Source organism: Dendrobates tinctorius, unplaced genomic scaffold (assembly GCF_039654945.1).
Source record: "Dendrobates tinctorius isolate UK_male_01 unplaced genomic scaffold, ASM3965494v1 ptg000292l, whole genome shotgun sequence".
NCBI classification, from domain to species: Eukaryota; Metazoa; Chordata; class Amphibia; order Anura; family Dendrobatidae; genus Dendrobates; species Dendrobates tinctorius.
Window position 1 is genome coordinate 3,961,763 of NW_027361959.1, and position 20,867 is coordinate 3,982,629.

Sequence of the window (20,867 nt, forward strand, 5' to 3'; positions counted from 1 at the left end):
TTGGAGAATATGTCTAGATATTTTAGTTTGCTAACATGGAAAATAGTCAAACAGCATAATATAAGTAGTGTGCCAGAATCGTCATATTTGCTATGGAGCCAGTCTACTGCCTGCTGGAGTGGGTGGGGAAGCCAGCGTACAGATATTTCATCGTGCCACATTTTCAGTAAATTTAATTGTATACTTATTTGCAAATAATGTGTCAATTTGTGTGAACTCCTGCTTCATTTAGTGATAAAAGGAGTGTTTATCTGGAAACACAGACTTTCCTGTGTGACACATCATGTGTGGGCGACTAGAAAAGAAACCTTCAATAATTCCTTTATCAAGACACAACTAGAAAGACGAATTATCATCTCACAAAATTTCTTTAAAAATCATGATTCAATGGTGCGGCGAGTCTATACTAAGGTTCACAAAGTATGTGGAACCCCTATTTCTTAATAACACGTGTAGACAATTTTCACAGGAGGATAAATAATTGTGAGAAGAGCTTATATTTGCTTACTAAAAATAAGAAACATGAAAATTTATGTCACATAAATTTCCCCAGAAATATGGTGGCGTAAGACTGTTGTAAGATCTGCTTAATTTAGTAAAGGGACATGCACCTCTTAAAGGGAACCTGTCGCCCCCCCAGGGCGTTTTTCAGCTAAAGAGCCACCTTCAGCAGCACTAAGGCTGCATTCTGTGAAGGTGGCTCTTCTTTTTCTGACCCCTAGTAACGCTGAAATATCGACTTTTATAAATAGCTCCTCATACCTGTAATGTGTCCCATAGGTATGGTGTGTCCCCCTGTATCAGCCGCCTACCATCCGTCCATCATGCCTCTGTCCTGTGTCTGGGCGCCGCCCACCATCCGTCCATCATGATGCCCCTGGGCGTCGCTGCATCCTCCTGTTTTGAATGCCGACGCCTGCGCTGTGACAAGAGTTCTCGGGCATGCGCAGTGCGCGCTGCCCGAGAACCGACATCAGGCTATTGCTCCTGCGTGTTGCGGAGGCCTCAGATCCCGCCCCGCAGTGGCAGAGCTGACTCGGAAGGCACAGGGACACGAGCAGGAAAGAGTGGTGTATGGAATAGGTAGAGACCTGTTCAGACTGGAGAAGCCGTTACTGACTAGGAACCAGTACAGACGGGTAGGACAAGGATCCACAAGATACAGAACAGAAGCAAAGCAGAACCGCAGGGTTGCACAGCAGAGAAGAACTGCAAGAAGCGGAGCAAGATAGAACCGCAAGACTGCGGAGAGGAGCTGCCGTTTGCAGCAAGAGGTTCTGCAGCAGGAGCCACAGAAGGGAAGCAGAGCAAAACTGCAAGGTATGTGGTGAGGAGCTGCAGCAAAAGGTTCTGCAGCAGCAGAAGCGGAGCAAAAGGGAACCACATGGTATGCGGAGAGGAGCTGCAGCAAGAGGTTCTGCAGCAGCAGAAGCGGAGCACAGGCAGAGCCGCAAGAGTGCGGAACACAAGGAAAACCACAAGAGTGCGGAGTACAGGTGTTGTGAATTCCCTGGCTCAGACTTTTGAGCCGAAGCTCCCCCTGCTCCCTCCGGTGGTTACTGGAGGTAATGGAGCTGGCCAGATTGACAGAGGTCTGCCACCTGATGATGACGTTTGGAGATCTGGGGTTACTGATTGGAGTATTTAAGTCTGCAGACTTCCTTCAATCCCTGCTGATGATTGCTTTCCTGTGCATTCGGAGGTCTGATGTCTCCTGCCCTGATCCTGCATTGTTCAACTAAGTGGTTCATTTGCTAATCCTTTGCATCTGATCTGTTTTTTGTCTCTCTCTGCTTGTTGTGTGGGTTCAGCTTGTTCCTCTGGGGGCTGTGCTGGACCACCGCTCCATATGCTATAGCCTGTGTCAGTTTGTTCAGTCCCCTATTATATTGGTCTCTTTGCTTTGCTTCCAGTTCATTCCGGAGTACTGATATAGTGGGGGCGAAGTCGTGTGACTTCAGTGTTTTTTTGTACATCAGATGTGTTGGATTTTTCAGGGTTTTTGCGTGATTGCAGACAGTGTCTATCCTTTCCTATCCTATCTAGTCAGTTCGGGCCCCATCATTTGCTCAGTCTATTTTTCTGCCTGCGTTTGTGTTCCATCTTGTCTCACCGACAATATATGTTTGGGGGCTATCTATTCCTTTTGGGGTCTGCTCCAGGGCAGTTTAGATTCACCTTTCTTGCTTTAGGCTTAGTTAACTCTCCGGCTGTGCCGAGGTGTCTAGGGCATCGTAGATACGCTCCACGGCTACTACTAGTTGTGTGGATAGGATCAGGGGTCTGCAATCCGCTTAGTTACCAACCTCTCTGGTTTTCTGGTGGCTTAGCCTGTTCCTGCCATCGTCCTCGGTGACCCATTCATAACACAAAGGCATACGAAGAGGACATGGCACGGAAAGGAGCAACAGACAAAGAGACTAACAGACAGAGGTAGGACTGAGTTCAGACAAGGTAAATGTACGAGACAAGGTACAGGAACAAAGACACAGAGACCCAGATATACTGCCTCCTGGAGGGCAGAGAGAACAGGTATGAGACAAGGTTAGGAACAAGGACACAGAGACCTGGATATACTGCCTCCTGGATGGCAGAACAGACAGGTACGGATACAGGTCTGAAAATCAAGCCTCCAGAGAAGGCGAAATACAAGATAAAACCTGGCAGCTCAGTAGCAAGACATTAACTGAGTAACAGCATTGCTCAGGCATCCTCCTATGGGCAAGGATGCCTTAAGTACTAAAGACCTCTTCACAATTGGCCGGGGACACATTAGGCAGGTGCACACAGCCTGGAAGTATGCAGAGAGCAGGCAGGAGGGAAAAGGCATACAGCATGGAGCCGGCAGAAGACAGAACTCACCGCATGGCCCGGAGTAGGGAGTAAGTTGTTGTGTAAGGCAGGTGGGGGATGGGAGGACATGAAGTGATGCCGGCAGGGTTGTTTCAGCTATTAATTATAGGGGGACCCCACATCATTTTTTGGGGGGTCCCCTATTTTAATAGCCAGTAAAGGCTAAATATACAGCTGCGGGCTGATATTCATAGACTGGGTAGAGCCATGGGTATTACCAGCTTCCCAGGCTATAAACATCAGCCCCCAGTCGCTGGCTTTCACTCTCTCGCAGAAAATTGTGCGGGAGCCCATACCAATTTTTTCTCCCATTTTTTTTAAATTAAACAGGTATTGAGGTGCGAGACTCGTGCGATTTTCTTGTAAGTGTGACCCCGGCCTATGCAGATTTTGTGTGTGTGTGTCTTTATTTAACTCTTTATGTACCATTTTATGATTATTACTAAACATCGGGCTTGGTATTATCTATCTATCTATAAATATATCTATCCATCTACCTACAGATATATCTATCTATGGATCTATCTATAGATAGATCTATAGATATATTTATCAATCTATCTATAGATAGATCTATAGATAGGTAGATAGATCTATAGATAGATCTATAGATAGATAGATAGATCTATAAATAGATAGATCTATGGATAGATAGATCTATAGATATATAGATAGATCTATCTATCTATCTATCTATCGATAAATCTATCTCTCTTTAGATCTATCCATCTAATCTATCTATTCATCTAAAGATTTATCTATCTATCTATCTATAGATCTATCTACCTATCTGTCTATAGATCTATCTATCTATCTATCTATCTATCTATCTATCTATCTTTCTATCTCTAGATCTATCTATCCACCTATCTATCTATAGATCTATCTATCTATCTATCTATCTATCTATCTCTGTGTGTAAACATTATTCAATGGAGTATGTAAAAGAAGAGGTTGGACAAGGAAATTACATCACAACTTTTTTTTTTTGTTAAATAATATATCTTTGTTTAGCTTACAAAAATGCATACAAATCCGCATGAAAAAACACATGAAAATGCGCATCAAAATCGCGTGGATTTTAACCTGCTTTGCTGCCAAGAGATGAACTTTTTTGAATTTACCAAATGGCTGCAATGAAACAAAGAGTAAACTTTAAAAGGGTCTGAATACTTTCCGTACCCACTATAAATCTTGCCAAATCAGACAAGGTGATTTTCTGGATTTGTTTTCTCATTTTGACTCTCATAGTTGTGGTCTTCGTAAGATGTCAATTACAGGCCTCTCTCATCTTTTTAAGTGGGAGAACTTGCAGAATTGATGGCTGACTAAATACTTTTTTCCCCACTGTATATAATAAATGACTTTCACTTTTTTGTATTGAAGAACAGAAATTAACTTTTTGATGATATTCTAATTTAGTGAGAAGCTCCTTTATTTGTGAGTATCCTATAAGAGGAGTAACTTTGTACACTCTAGTACTATGGGTATGAAATGGATGACATAGTGTTCCAACAGGACAACAACACAAAGCATATGTCGAGATTGGTGAAGAAATGGTTCAATGACAATGAAGTAGAGGTGCGGGAATGACCCCTACAGTCCCCAGACATCAACCTAATCAAACACATATCCAAGTAAGTCGACCAGTATGCATCAGCTTTGGGAATGTGTAGAAGAGACCTGAGATCAAATTTTGGTTGGCGCATGCAGTGTCGGACTGGGGTGCCAAGGGCCCACCAGTAACATTGACTTTAAGGGGCCTACTTTTCACCTGCATACAAATATTACACTCCCCTCATTCACAAATGTACATATATCTCTAAATAATATTAATAATCTAAGTAGGCTGGTTAATGAATGATGAGATGCTGCTTTTTTCTGTACAGAGTAAATCAAGTGAATTAAGCCAAGTATTATCCAGTTGGGGGCCCAGATCTGCACAGGGGCCCCCGGGGGATTCCCCTGTTACCCTGTGGGCCAGTCTGAGCCTGGGCACATGTTTGAATTTGATCGAGAGCATGTTCAGAAGGTTTCAGGCAGCGGATTTTACAAAGGTGGACTTACCAAACACTAGCAAAATAATAAAAATTAAAATGTTGATCTTTAGGAGCAAAACAGTAACAATGCAGTGACATGACAAGAATCTGCATAACTAATCATATGCTAAATAGTTGCAAGTCAAATCTTTGTATAAGATGATTGTCTATAAATGGCAGTCTCAAGCTCAAAGCAGAAGTGAGTAATAAGATATGGAGCCTGAAAGTCAAAAGCTCAAAACATTGTTACCCTTTTGCTCTTCACTGTATATATATATATATATATATATATATATATATATATATATATTGTGAGGGATTGGCCCACTTAGCTGATTCCTCAGGCAGACACAGGAACACTTTGGTGGTGAAGCACCTGCTGGTTTATTGAAGTCAGCATACACCAAGGCAGGGTTCATAAAACAAAAACCAAGTCTTTCTGGCTTAATGGAAAGACAAAACAAAGTTTAACAGAGTCATTTTCTCTGCAAGGCTCAACATGCAGGCACCTGACATTGTCCTCTGCTCCTCCTTGGAGCTACGTGGGAGTACTTCCTCTCCCAAGACACCACCCAGACTGTCTCACATGTCCAGGTATTTAACCAGGACCATGTGATGATCACATGATTGTGACATCACTGCAGGTCCTGCTAGTACACATGCCGGTGTCGGCTGCAGGAAGAGATATGGTGAGCACTCTCCCTCCCACTCTCTGAGTGCTCACATTAAACCAGCCCATGTATGCAGCTTACTTTAACCCTCCCAACACTTAGTGTGATGGAGGAAAAATATCCTGGTTTCATACCACTGACACCAATATATACTGTATATATACACACATATGTACTAATATTTATTTAGACATAGAGTTTGATTTCTGTGCACTTGAGGGAGCCAGAACAGAAGATCCTGGAGGATCACAACAGAAACTAGCTGAGGAGGTTGACATTCTGGTCAGGGAAAAGGCTGTGACAAAGTCTTTTGTGATGTACTTGCTTTCTTCTCAGCATGGTGGCTATTCAAGAGAGCAGTAAGAAGTCAAAATACTTGGCAAACTGTTGACACAAATGGGCTGAATAATTAAAAGTTTTACGAATTGTTAACTAGTTATTTAATAGTATTTACAGTAAAGCTTATACTGATGTGGGGTAGCTGATTTATAAGCGGTTGCAAGTCATAGCTGTTTTGTTAAGTGGGAAATGCACTTTCCAAACATTTTTCATAACCCAATAGAGCAGGTGAATATACACTTCTTAATATACCATACTTTATCAGTGCCTTGTTTTCCACCTATGAGCTACTTCTTTCCCTAACGAGCATGGGTGGGATGAGGGCATGGTTAAATCCACTTGGCTAATTCATGAAAATTTACGCCACATAAATATCTTTAGATACTGTATGTACCCGAGGACTAATAATTCTGGAGGTGGCACACGACTGTGATGCACCTATCTAGTAAAGCACATCTCACTACAGCGGTCCAGATCATTAGGGCTCTCCTGCACAACACCACCCTTAGTTCTCTATTACTTTAAATTCAACTTTTGATTGAAAGCCAAGTAACTGCCAGTAAAAGCTATGTTGTAACGAACATGCTTTCTCATTTGCTGTGGTCTAGGCTTTGGCAATTGCTTCCATAAGATGCCTGGGAAGGTGTTCTATGTTCTCATCATTTATGACATTTGGCAAGAACTTGAACTTGGCAGGACTTTTCAGAGTCTTGACGTAGTTGTTGCGTATTTTCTGACACTTTGGATTTTAATCCCTTTAAATATGTTGTTGATAAAACTCTTGCCTTTGTTTGCTCCCTAATTGAGTAGTCATCTACAGCTGCTTATAAGAAATAATTTTGTTCTTCATGGCATTTCATTATTTTTGTTGCAGGGTTTCTCACCTACTCTACAACTACTCTTTAGTTAACTAAACTTTAAAAGGTTGTATGTAATGACAATAGTTCAGTGTATTTCATCTTGTCGGAAAAGTTGCTGGATTCCCTTTCAGGCATTTGATTTTCTCCTATAAATCAAAATTGTTTAGTACAGTGTAGCGCTGGTGAGCATGGATGGCGCCATGGGCCGGGCTTACCCTGGAGGGGCCTGACTAAGCAACCAGTTGGATCCCCATAGATTAGAAAGTAATAATGTATGTTTCCAATATGCCATCACTTTCTACAATGGGAAAAACTTTAGGGATGTCTATGTAAATGGTATGACCCTGTACACAAGCTATAATGACCTAATTGTTCCTGCACAATGCAACCAGTCACAAGTTCACTTTCTTTTTGCAAGGTGTTAGACTGAAAGCAACTGTTTCCGTTGAATGAGAAAAGCTTTATTTTTACTAAGTGCTCATTTTCTTTGTGATGATGCACCATATCCAGTATATAATCCAGTGACATGCTATTCATCCTACACAACAAGGCCCATTTCTGTGCCCCATGAGAGCCCTTAAAGCAAAGACTCCATGATTCTGTAGATACTGTACGTGTTTATTGAGTCACACTAATGGAAAATTGTAAATCAAGAGCATGGATTGTGAATACATAGAATACATTTTACAGACTGCCCTTTCTGCCACAGTGCATATAACATTAAGCATTCATTGTTCAGTGCCTTCTGTCTTTTTACATTTTCTAAACCCTCTTACTGACTTCTTTAAACTTTTCTTATTTTCCATTAAACAAAACCATCGCGAAAAGCTATAGTTTACATCAACATACATAGGGAAGCCTGGCTGCTTTAAAGAGAGCACATTAGGATATGGCATCGATGTGACCTGTACCATTGGCTGATAAGTAGTCACACCTCATTGCACTTTTCCTAATGAGGTTTGGTGGCCACTGGAACAGGTCATATCTTTAAATTGTCATATCTACAGGCTACAGATTTTTTTTTCTATTTTGGAAATCTAAAACTTTACAGTTCTTCCGTTTCAGCATCAGCAGGTACGTTTAGTTCAATGTTGAAGTGTGCACCATCACCAGATCCCAACCATCCGATTGGTGTCCTGTTGAAGGATGGTCTGTTGATGACATTAGGGTTGAAGGTAGTTTCAGGCTCTGGTTCCACGGGCCCAGCATCAAATTCAGGCATCTGAAACGTCATCAGTTTTGACGCTTTTTCATACCCTCCGAAGGGCATTGCTGTCCTACAAAGGATGATAACCATAATTGGTGAGATGAGAAGTACTAAATGTTTTTTATTACCTACAATTTTATTCATTCTGCTCTTATTTAAAGGTACAATTATACTCTCAAGTACTTAACAATTATGCTCTTTTAAAGTCTTTCATTTAAAGAGAACTTATCAGGAGCTTTAGGTTCACAATATTGATTATTTGGAAGATTAGGGTAGTTACAGACTAGCTCAAACATACCTTCCAATATGCTAAACTTAATAAATTAGGTAATGGGTCTGAAATAAGATTCCGCCTCCTTTAGATCCCTCTTCATGGTATTTTGTGTTATAATTGTACATTCTGCTCAAATGAACCAATAAACATAGATCAATGTGCCTACAATATTGCGGAAAAAACACTGGCTCAGATACTCAAGGTGCCCTATGGATTTTATTTTGCTTCTTTGAAATAAAGTCCAGGATATTTACTTTTAGTGCTGTTTTTGAAGCACTGGTTGTCTATAATGGTGATAAGTAATAACTAGAATATATCCAGGCTCTGCTTATGAAAACTGCACTTGTTCATGTATTTTTCTATAATTAATGTAATCATTGGCATGGCAAAAGATGTGAAATTAAACATTATACATGAGACATTCTGGGTTCAAATTCAACCAGTATTAACATCTGTGTAAAGCTTGTATGTTGTCCCCATTTACATGTGGATTTTCTCCAGATACCTGGGTATTCTCCCACAACCCAAAAATATTTCAATGGGTCAATATCTGCACATGAAATAGGCTCCAATGTATGTATTTCATGGAGGGAATTTAGATTGTGAGTCCAAAGTGATGACAGAAACTAATGTCCAGTTGTTGAATGGGGTTAATCTTTGTGCAGCTCTGTGGAATATGTTATTGCTAATAATAGTAGTAATAATAATAATAGTAAAAACTTTCTTTTTTTTACAAAACATACTACTCCTAATAACTTTCCAGTAAGGTCACTTACTTAACCTTGATCGTTTCAATGGATCAGATCCAATGACTCTTGAGCTGTGCTGAAAACAAGGAGAACTGTTGATAGTTAGCTAGTTACCTGTTGAAAGATTTATAACCACAAAGTTCGGCCTTGCTACCAAAATCCAAAAGATTAATGCTTAGTTTTGTTGCTTGCTGCGGGTCCACTCCCAAAGCTTTGTCCCAGGGAGAGAGGTAAGTCTTAATGACAGTGATATGCTTTATACCTTCACCTCCAGGTTGACCTGACTGAGCATTGGAAACTATATATTAAGTGAAACAAGACAAAAAAATTTCAGCTGTAAATTGATGTGTAGGTAAATAAATATTAACGACACGCTGTCTCACAGATTAATTCATACATAGGTATCATTGACATAAAAAGTTAGGTAACTAACTGCTTTTCTTAAGTTGTGTTAGCTACATCAGCCGGTATAGCGAAGAGACATGTTCATAGTTCAACTGTTGGAAACAGTTGACAAACTTGTTGTCAGTTGCATGGCTAACATTTGGCTTTCATAGTGAAGTTCTACTGCTGGTCGATCTATTTCATAAGATTGTATAAAAATGCATTTCCTATAATGCAAATCATCTAAATATACTTTATGAAGTCAATGAGTCTACAAAGTATACTGGTTAATGATGAGCATATAATTTCAATACCAAGCAAATTCTTTTCAAATTATTAAGAACTTAAACCCAGCAAATATGAACAATTTATGATTTGATTCATGTGCAAGGCATCAGAAATTGTCATGGGCTCTCTCCATAAGATATCCTCAAATCATGACCTGTTGAAAAGATGAAAATCACATGGCATATAGCCAATCAGGAGGGACTGTCATAGTCTGTATAAAAGCAGAAGTAGGGAACGCAGCACCCATTTTAGGGTGAATAAGGATGTCACAACTCATAGCTTAGGCACAGAGAAATGGAGAGAAAGCAAGAACAATACAGCTAAAACTATACAAAAAGTGTGTGTGATAGTACAGCAATGAAAAAAATTAGTGTTTAAAGAGCAGGCTGTGTACCACTGGTCACCATCCTTTCATTCAGTCATAGCCATATATGTTGTGATCACTTTGAAATGACTAAATTTGCCTCAGAGTGTTGCAGTCATCTTTTCAGGGCACTTGGAGGCTTTACATTATTTTTGAATCACGGTGAATCAATTTGCTATGAATGGTAATTTGAAAAATGGTTAATATGGACTTTAGACCTGCAGAAATGTGAGTGCAGCTCTTAAGGTAACTGTAGACTAAAATACAAGATCTATAAAAGGTGACTAATAAAGAAAATTATTTTCATTGATTTTATACAGTATGTGACATATAATATCTTGTTAAACGTCCATTTGATAGAAATATGACTGATGAAAATGACAATGCTTTATTTGATAAATGACTATTTCTTATCCGTATGTGTTCTTAAGTTTCTGTTTAGCAATAGCTACATATATACGTTTGACAAAGGGGAACGTTATATCGAAGTCCCCAATTCTAGCCTTCATGCCACAAAGCCTGATATTTTTCATAATGGTATGCATGCTAATGTAAGATAAACTCTTATACTAAATATCATTCAGATTTATTCTGAGAAATGCAGTCACTGAGAATCATTGTCCTTATACTTTCCTTTTTTCATGACTGGATTTCTCAGTTCTGTTATTAAGTTGAAAGGCTGGATAGGTTAGATTGAACGTATAAAGTCATTTTATTTTTCAAAATTAAAAAAGGTCAAATTTTTTCCAGTAGAGTACATTTATTTTTGAAACAATTACCTTGTCCTCCTGCACCATCAATGCCCACAGTGCCTCCTTGTCCTCCACTGCCACCGATGCCTTGCTGACCTCCTGCAACACCTTTGCTCCCTGGTTTTGGTGGAGGAACAGGTGGGTGTTGACCTCCAGGCCCATGATGTCCTCCAGACAGACTAGACACAAATTGTCCGCTGCCTTGTATTAACCCATAACCACCTCCTCCAACACCTGCTTGTCCACCAACACCTAATTGTCCTCCAACAGATGGTATAAACTTCTGGAAGTGGTCCTACAGAAGACAGAAAGATAACCATTGACTTGTTCACTCTTTAAACCATGCTTAACACCTATCTGTCATAGATCTATTTTCACCCCAGTACTTTGAGAGGCATTAACTCTTTTTGAGTGTCACTATATCACGTTTTAGCAAACTAAATACAATTATATCACATATAAATGAAGACCTTTCAGCTCGGCAGTACATAATGGTCACTGCAATATGTATTCATTCTGCAATCATCAAAGTATAACCTCAGATTTAGTTAGAGTTATTAGCATTGTGTCAACCCCTCTACTCTACTGGTGTTACTGTGCCAGGCATTATTTGCACTTTCGGTTTTCAAATTAATTTGATTCATGATAAAGTGCCACTTCCAACATGTTATGTGGCGTTCTACTTAGGTGTTGTCCTGCTGTACAGGTGTTTTCACGAGAATGAGGTCTAATAGAGGCATGGAAAATGTTATTAAAGGTCTACTGACAATTCAGCATTTATTAAAGTAGACTGGTAGTGATGTAGTGTGAGAGTCCGAAGATTTTGTTTATTTAAAGGTATTGTCCTGAAGATACAAATGTTTTCAAAAGAGCCCAGACTCATATAAAAAAAGGAAATAATTGATAGTTGCCCTGGCTGATCCCCTGCAGCCCCCTTTGATGCTTACCCAGACCCTGCTGATTTTACTTTGTTGGTTTCATCTCGAAACACTTGAAATGCCAGTTAATGCCAGATCTGCCATTTACTGGCCAAAGGGGTGACACAAGTCAGCCAGTATATGGCAAAGCGGGCATGTCATACCATGTTGGGTTTGTTGAAACGGGTCCTGGAAGCAGAGGCTATTGTAAGCCAGGTAAGTGTCTGCACAAGAAATGTGGGATATCAGTGAGAGTCAGTACTGATTCTTTTTTATGCAGAAGAGGACCTATCAACAGATCAAAATTCACCAGTTTTTGTGCTTATTTTATTCTCGTTGCTTCCTCGACTATTGCATTTTTTTTTAAGTCCACCATATTGTTCCGGAGATATAGGCCTTTTTATTTGGTGCTAATTTTATGGTCTTTTCCAAAGGGGCATTACTCACAGGGTAAGTATGCAGTGCTGCCTAAAGACACACCCCGAGAATCTTGTCAACAATGCCCCATTGGTAAAATCCATAAAAAATAGCACTATATAAAAAGAACCATATCTCAGAAAAAAATGTATTACATTAAAAGAAGAATACTCAGGGGAGCAAGAATAAAACAAGCAAAAATTGGCAATTTTGGATATGGCGACAATTAAACCCATTTACAAATATTTTTTATGCACTGGACAACTAATGTATACATATGCAACAAAGAACTTTTCCTTGCTGGTATTTATCTATGAAAAAAGCAAAAACAGGCAGAGATGTGGGTCGCCCCCGTCCCAGGGCTGTGGGGTACTCGGTACCGGGCCAGTGTCAGGGGGAGATGTGTCACAGCAGCGGTAACCCGGTCCGTGGCCCTGGGCGCCCAATATCAATGGTAGTTGTTTTTGTGGTTTAATGTAATAGTAGTTCGTGATGCCACCCGTGGTGTTTGGCAAGTAAGATGGTAAGCTAACGCTGCATACAGATCCGCTGGGACTGATGGTGTGATGCAGCAAAGATGGTATAGCTCCCCACAGGTGGAGCTGTAGTCCCAGGGCAGTGTAGGTGCAATGGATGAGGAGAGGCCCAGGATGGTGTAGACGCGGATACCCAGATGTAGCGGTGCTGATGAGGGAATGAATGGAGGACACCAGGGCTTACAGTTTCAAAGCTTTACTCACAGTTCATAGTGCACACAGGTGCCCGCTTCAGTACCGTGTCCTCCGGGGCAGAGGCCCAGCCAACCTCCAGGCGAGATAGGACTCTCCCTGCCAACAGAACCATTTGGCCCAACTGCTGCACCCTGATAGTGCATTTGTATTGAGGCCTGTCTTATAGAGTAGGACTGGTAAGTGTAAGGAACTTTGACGGTAGTTTGCCAGCTTACGCATTATGGCCATAATATTAACCAATACCTTACATATATTAATATGTTTTTGTGCACTTTTTATCTTTTCAGGGTGCAGTTGGGCCCAAATGGTTCTGTAAACTGTGGCCTCTGTTCACACGGGATGCAATATAGTTAGCACTGGGCAGCCCCCCTATATGGTGTTACTAAGAGGCTGTGAACCATATGCTCTGCATTCCCTGTGTGAACATTGCCACATACGGATTATTTCTTCTGCACTGGTGTGCCACACGGCCAATCCCTGATTGTGGGCTGGCTGTTTCATTAGGTATTTTTGCACCTGTGCAGTTGCCATTTTACTTGGGTCTGCTGCACCCTGATGCATTTGTATTGAGGCCTGTCTATACAGGTAAGCATCTCTGCCTGTTTTTGTTTTTTTCTTAAATATTGGAGGATTTTTTCCTCTGTTCTGTGGTTTTCATGGTATTTATCTATGCTGTATTTTGGACATTAATGGGGTTTACAAAATGCATTGCAATGTGGTTAGATTACTGCTTTATGTGTAAGTGACCCATAAACTAGTGTTTTGTCAGAGACAGTGTAAGTGCATGCTCTGCAGAGAAAATCTGTAAACCAGCTCCAGCAACAGCTGTTCCAAAAGCTAAATATAGACAGAAATGTAAGAAGTAAAAACCAAGAGACTCACTGGGATTATATAACCCCATGTGCTGGGAGGCTTAAACAGCAGAACAGAACTTACCCACGAGATAAGAAAAAGGTTCACTGGGTGTATAACCTGCACATAGTACCGGCAATGCTGTTAATATTCTGCTTACACTAAGAATTTGTTATCCTTTAATATTCTGAATATTAATATAATGTGATATTAGTGTGAAAAAAAGAAAGTGAAATAGAATAGTTGCCAGTGTTTCAAATCATTCTTTCTGGTGGGATTTTATTGCCAGTATTAAGATGTTAGTGCCAAAACTAGAACATTTTTATGATAATTATTGACCACATGCATATCGGTCATATGCAGTCGCGTAGGAACTCTGTGCACCAGTGGATCATGATCCAACAGATACTGTGTAAGGGATTATTCTCCCGTACAAGCAATTCCTCTACATATGACATCTGGTAAAGAATGGCACTTTTTTTCTGTAGGGTTCATATGGAAAAAACTCTGTATGCTCCATGTGACATCAGACATATACATCTGTTCAGTCCTTCTATGCACTTCTATGTACAAAGCAGAGCCAATGGATGATTATGGCCATGTGCGCGAGGCCTGATGTCGGTTTCATGTATGAACTGCGATTTACACACCAATCGTAGGTTGCTGAGGTTGGGTCAAGAAACCCACTGCCAGTCCACAAATCGCGGTACATACATGGACTGGCATACACCTTTATTAGGAACATATGTAGGGAAGGTGGAATGATGGGCGGAGCTGTCTGCAGTGGGAAGGCAGAGGTGTAGCATATTGTGGGTGAACTGTTATAGTGAAAGATGGGAAACAGTTGGAGATAAAGAGGAAGAGTGTAATATTGGAGTTTGACCATTAGAGGGCAGTGGAGAGTGTGAGGATGGGACTGAACAACTGCCATTGGCTAAAGAAACTGTCAAGTTATGGGGGGCGGGGTTAACAGAACTTGAGGGATATAAAAGGCTGAGAGAAGGTTCTGGAAAGGTCAGTCAGTGAGGGGAGCACAGGAGACAGAAAGGTCTGCTGAGGAGAGAGGACAGAGAAGAAGCTCTGGAGGGGACTGACAGCTGAACTAGGTCACGGGGGGTGGCCCGGACAGGAGGGGGCCACAGACAGACAGCCTGGGGTACCACAAAACGAACGGACTCGGACTGGTGAAACGCTGTGGTAGTAGGCCTAGGGCAGCCACAGTGAAAGAGCCACGAGGGACGTCCATTTGTCAAAAGGAAGAAAGTAAAGGTACCCGGGCCTGTGTACGGAGTCGGGCAGCTGCTGAGTGAGGCTGCGGAGTTTGTCGAGCAGCTGCTGTGTGAGGCTGCGGAGTTTGTCGCGCAGCTGCTGTGTGGTGCTGTGGGTCGTGGAAAGTACGATGAATAAAGAAGACCTGTTGGACATGATCCTGTCTCTGTCTCAAGTCTGTCTGCGGCCAGTAACGGACCACCCCCCTGTCGGTTACCCTACCTACACATACATGAAAAATAGGTAAATTTCTAAGCAATGGAACGCAAAAAAAAGGAGCATACCAAAATCCAGGACTAGATGTGTAACATGAATGTAAAAATGTACACAAAGAAATATAAACAAAGAAATATATCAAAGTGGGAGGTACCGTATATACTCGTATATAAGCCGAGATTTTCAGCCCATTTTTTTGGGCTGAAAGTCCCCCTCTCGGCTTATATGCGAGTCTTATACCTGGGGTCGGCAGGGGAGGGGGAGTGGGGGGTGTCAGAGACCATACTCCCCCCTCCTGGCACAGTCTCTGCAGCCCCCCTGCTTCCCCCATGATCTCAGTGTCCCAGCTATTCCTGCATTCAGCGGTCACGTGGTACCGCTCATTAAACTAATGAATATGCGCATATTTAATGAGCGGCTGCGGTACCACGTGACCGCTGAATGCAGGACCAGCCTGGGACGCTGACATCATGCTGGAAGCAGGGGCTGAAGAGATCGGGCGCCAGGAGGGGGTGGTGAGTATGACGGGGGAGACGAACAATACTTACCTCTCCTCGTTCCATCGCTGTCTCCGGGTCCTCTGGCTGTGACATTTAGCGGAGGGCACGATGACGTCAGTGCATACCCTCTGCTAATGTCACTGCACAGGACCCGGAAGACAGCGATGGAACCGGGAACGGTAAATATAGCCAGTGCCGGGGGCCTGAGCCAGTGGCTACATCGGCACCTGGCCCCCAGTGACGGAGAGGTGAGTATGTCTTTTTTTTTATAGCAGCAGCGGCTGCAGCATATGGGGGGTATTTATGTATGGAGCATCTACTTGGGCCACCATTAACCCTTGTGCAGCAATATATGGGGGGTATTTATGTATGGAGCTTCTACTTGGGCAACCATTAACCCTTGTGCAGCAATATATGGGTGGTATTTATGTATGGAGCATCTACTCGGGACACCATTAACCCTTGTGCAGCAATATATGGGTGGTATTTATGTATGGATCATCTACTTTGGACACCATTAAGCCTTGTGCAGAAATATATGGGGGTATTTATCCTTGGAGCATCTTATTGGGCCACCATTAACCCTTTTGCAGCATTTTATGGTGGTATTTATCTATGGAGCATCTTTTTGGACCACCATTAACCCCTGTGCAGCACCACCCTAGGCTTATACATGAGTCAATATGTTTTCCCAGTTTTTTGTAGCAAAATTAGGGGGTCGGCTTATACACGGGTCGGCTTATACACAAGTATATGCAGTAATTGCAATATGCAAATCTGACGATTATGAAATTATCACAACAATTTTGATGCAAAGTGCACTGTAAAATAAATTATAACCGATGAGATAGCAATGAATGTAACAATAAATAAATATAGCCATCCCTAAAAAAAGGAACATTTGTGAAATGCTCCTATGCTACTTTGTTAAACATGATTGGATCATGTGTGCAAAACGACATCATTATGGTAAATGTGCAATAAAGAAAACTCAGAAAAATCTGCAAAATTCACAAAGTAATTTGTGCAAAAAACACTATGCATTCAGTAAGCACCATAAAAATAGCTGTGCAAAAAAAGCACAAAAAATTATCTGCATTGCTTGCAAAGTGACGTGTGCAAAAAAGGGGAACATGAATGAAATTCTCCTTTGTTAAACATGATTGAATCATGTGAGCAAATAAGCACCATTATGGTAAATGTGCAACAAAGAGAACTCAGAAAAATCTGCAAAGTTCACAAAAGTAATTTGTGCAAAACACACTATGTATTCAATAAGCACCATAGAAATAGCTGTGCAAAAAAAGCAAGCAAAATTGTCTGCATTACTTACAAAGTGACGTGTGCATAAGTCCCTGGAGATGTGCTCCCACTGGCTGATGACCGGATCTTGCGGTTTTATATAAAAACCCTTATTTATTATAATGATGGCTGGACCATATATAACAAGCACTTTCTACCTATTGTGTCCCCCCTATTGGCTTATAGATTGTAAGCTTGCAGGCAGGCCCCCATTCCTCCTGTAACTGTTGAACTATGTGTTACTTTGTATTGCTTTTTTTTGTCTATATGTGTGCTCACTTAATTGTAAAGTGCTGAGGAATATGTTAGCGCTATAGAAATAAAATTATTATTATATGTTAAGTAAATGCTTCTGAATTAACAATTCTGGTCCATTCCTTCTTAGAACTCTGTATTGTATTGTTCCTCTCTCATCCCTCTCTAATATATGTAAATCTTAACACTGAACGTTACCATTCTCTTTGTCAAATGGCTGTGTCCCTCTCAGTACAGATTGGATAGTGTCAGAGTGTGCAGGAACACCCCTCCACTAGTAACGCCTAGTTGCCATTTAAGAAACAAAATGCTTAAGAGATATACCAGAGGAATAGCACAAATTCTAAGAAAGGAAGCAAGTATTTAATAAGTCAGGTGTTAGGAAAGCTCACCACTCCATTTTAATTAGATCTATACTGTTAGAAATTGTTTGTTTCTTTTCGGCTTGGGATGATTGAGGAGGCCATATGTGTTTCTATTTCCACCATGCTGTTGAACTGTCTCTTAAAGCATTGCCGACCTCTTCTAAATGTTACTGTCTCTCGGCAACAGATGCTTGTGAAGTTAAACAACTTTCAAGTAGCACCTTGTGGTCATGAACCAAAACTTAGTGTCTAAGCAATACCCATTAGTCAATACTGTTCAAAACAAAATGCCATTGCCTAATATGATTTGTGAGTACTGTCACTAATGTGCATCTCAGTCTCATCAATTATTGCCAACCACTTGCTTTTTCCCCAGACATGGGTTTAGGAATTACATTAAAATGTCGTCTGAAGAGCTAAAAAATAAAGACAAGTCCAGCAATACCCTTAGATGGCCAATACAATCTTCCTTTACAGATAAATGATTGTTTGAATTCAAATTGATATGTAAATGAGGCTGTAGATCTGAAGCCTCTGTCACTGCGGCTCTATACCTTGCCCAGCACCACCTCCTCCTGTTTGACTATCACCCTCTATGCTGTATGCCTTCAGGCATAGGAGCCATCTGTAAAGTAGAAGGAGGCGACACTAAGCTGGAGTGACAGAGGCTTGAGATCTACCATAGTCCTTCAGCCTTGTTTGCATATAATTTGAGATTTTGATTTCTCAGCAATGGAGGAATGGGCTGGCAATGTATACAGATATTTCTGGACTTGCCGTTGAAAGAGCTACATGCACGTATAAATAGTTTGGGGTGTAAAATCAAGGTGACAGATTCCCTTTAATACAACAAAGTAACCACAAAATATTTGGTAAGCAGTGTCTCCAGAGTAGGCATCATGGGACAGGTTCTTCTGGAAGTTTTTTTCTGGTTATACGTTGGCTTGTGAAGGTTTGGTCATTCCTGATCAAAATGATTGTTATTGTGAACATTTAAAGGGAACTTGTCACCAGGTTTGGCCAATACGAGTTAAGGACACCACCTTTCAGGGTTTATCTACTGCATTTTATAATGCTGTAGATAAGCCTCGATCTGACCTGCAAGAGAAGAAAAATAACTTTTATAATTGTCACCTGCAGGGTCCGGTCCAAGGGGTGTCACAGGTCTTGGTCTGCCGCCTTCCATCTTCTTGCGATGCCGTCCTGCTTGCTTCATGGCTCCCTGGCATCGTACTCCTGCGCAGGTGTACTTACAGTATCTGCCTTGTTGAAGTCGGAGCAAATTCCTGCAGTGTACAGGCGCTGGGCCTCTCTGACCTTTCCCGAAGCCTGTGCACTGCAGTTCTTTACTCTGCCCTCAACAGGGCAGATATGTACGACTGCGCAGGAGCGCAATGCCGGGGAGCCTGTGTGGATGAAGCAAGCAGGAGAGCGTCGTCGCAAGAAGATGGGAGGCGTCGGACCAAGACCTGCAACATCCATCATACCGGACTGCCCCAAAAGTGAGTATAATGAAAGTTATTTTTCTTCTCTTGCAGGTCGGATTGGAGCTTATCTACAGCATTATTGAATGCTGTATATAAGCCCTGAAAGGTGGTGGCCGTAACTCGTATTGGCCAAACATGGTGACAGGTTCACTTTAAGCAATTTGAAGATAAAAAGATCTCTAAAAGGCCTACAGATAAAGAGGACACATTTCCTTTGTATTTTAGGCAACAAAATGGCTTTTTTTTTTCATTTTATAAATTACAAAAGGGAAATCGGGCAGATGCAAAATTTTGGGCAACCTAGATGGTTAGTACCTAGTAGCACCCCATTTTAAATGTGTCACAGCTTGTAAACTCTTTTTTTAGCCAACCAAAAGTCCTTAAATTCTTGGTTGAGGGAGTTTAATAGATGCTTCCTTAGAAAATTCTTCCAGTTCTGTGGTCTAAGGGGTAAGGTTTCTCCTTGTGGAGAGTGACATACCAGCTCTGGCTTGTCAAGGTAAGGAGGCTTATTCGCCGTGCAATGCTCCTCTGGGAAATTTAATATGCAAATTGCCTCTTCAGAGAGAAAGAGGACTTTTACTCTACAGCGCCACCTATTGGTAGTAGCGATCCTACAAGTCACAATCAACCCTTTAATGAGTCTTGTAATATGACTTAGGATAAAAGCCAAATCAGAATCTCCTGAATAGCCCGAAACACCGTGTCTAAAAATTGAGATTCTGATTTGGCTTTTATCCTAAGTCATATTACAAGACTCGTAAAAGGGTTGATTGTGGCTTGTAGGATCGCTACTACCAATAGGCGGCGCTGTAGAGTAAAAGTCCTCTTTCTCTCTGAAGAGGCAATTTGCATATCCAGTTCTGTGAGATTCCTGGGTCATCTTGCATGTACTGCTATTTTGAGGTCTAGCCACAGATTTTCCATGATGTTCAGATCAGGGGACTGTTAGGACCATTGTTAAACCTTAAGTCTGCGCTTTTTGAGGTAGTCTATTGTGGATTTTGACGTGTGTTTAGGAGCATTATCTATTCACAGAAGCCATCCTCTTTTCAACTTCTGCTTTTTACAGATCCATTCTTCCCTCTACCTGTGAAATGTTCCTTATGCCATTGATTGCAACACAACTCCAAAGCATGATTGATCCACCCTTAATAGTTGACGATATGTTCTTTTCCTGAAATTCGGTTCCCTTTTTTCTTATTACATACCTTTGATCGTTGTGGGCAGCCAAAGAGATCTATTTTAACCTCATCGGTCCACAGGAATTGTTTCCAAAATGCATCGGGATTATTTAGACATTTTTGGCATACTTCTGAAGTTGAATTTTATGGTGAGGACGCAGGAGAAGTTTTTTTCTGATGATTCTTCCATGAAAGCCATATTTGTGCAGGTGTCTCTGAATAGTAGGACAATGAACCACAACTCCAGAGCCTGTTATATCTTTCTGAAGGTCGTTTAAGGTTAAACAGGGGTTCTGATTTGCCTCTCTAGCAATCCAACAAGCAGTCTCACTGAAGTTTTGCTTGGTCCACAAGAGCTTGTTTTGACCTCCACTGTCATTGCTAACTGCCATTTCTTAATTACATTTCAAACTGAGGAAAGGGCAACTTAAAAACACTTTGCTATTTTTTATAGCCTTCTTTTGCATTGTGGACCTCCGCCATTTTCATTTTCAGAGTGCTAGGCAGCTGCTTAGAAGAACCCATGGATCCTGTTTTTTGGCACAAGGTTAGAGGAGGCTAGGTTTTTTATGAAGCTGGGAAATTTGCATCA

At 41.3% G+C, this 20,867-nt stretch overlaps 1 protein-coding gene across 2 annotated transcripts in view; it reads right to left on the reverse strand.

Moving 5' to 3' along the window:
- Positions 1 to 7,359: 7,359 nt before the first annotated feature.
- The window catches only part of MYOZ1 (myozenin 1), a 69,737-nt gene continuing 56,229 nt past the window's right edge, over positions 7,360 to 20,867 (reverse strand). For both annotated transcript variants that reach the window (XM_073560039.1, XM_073560040.1), the window contains exons 4-6: positions 10,808 to 11,075; positions 9,107 to 9,290; positions 7,360 to 8,039 (exon numbers count right to left, since the gene is read on the reverse strand). In XM_073560039.1, coding sequence (XP_073416140.1) covers positions 7,808 to 8,039; positions 9,107 to 9,290; positions 10,808 to 11,075 — 684 coding nt within the window. In that variant the 3' untranslated portion in view covers positions 7,360 to 7,807. The remainder of the gene's footprint in view (positions 8,040 to 9,106; positions 9,291 to 10,807; positions 11,076 to 20,867) is intronic.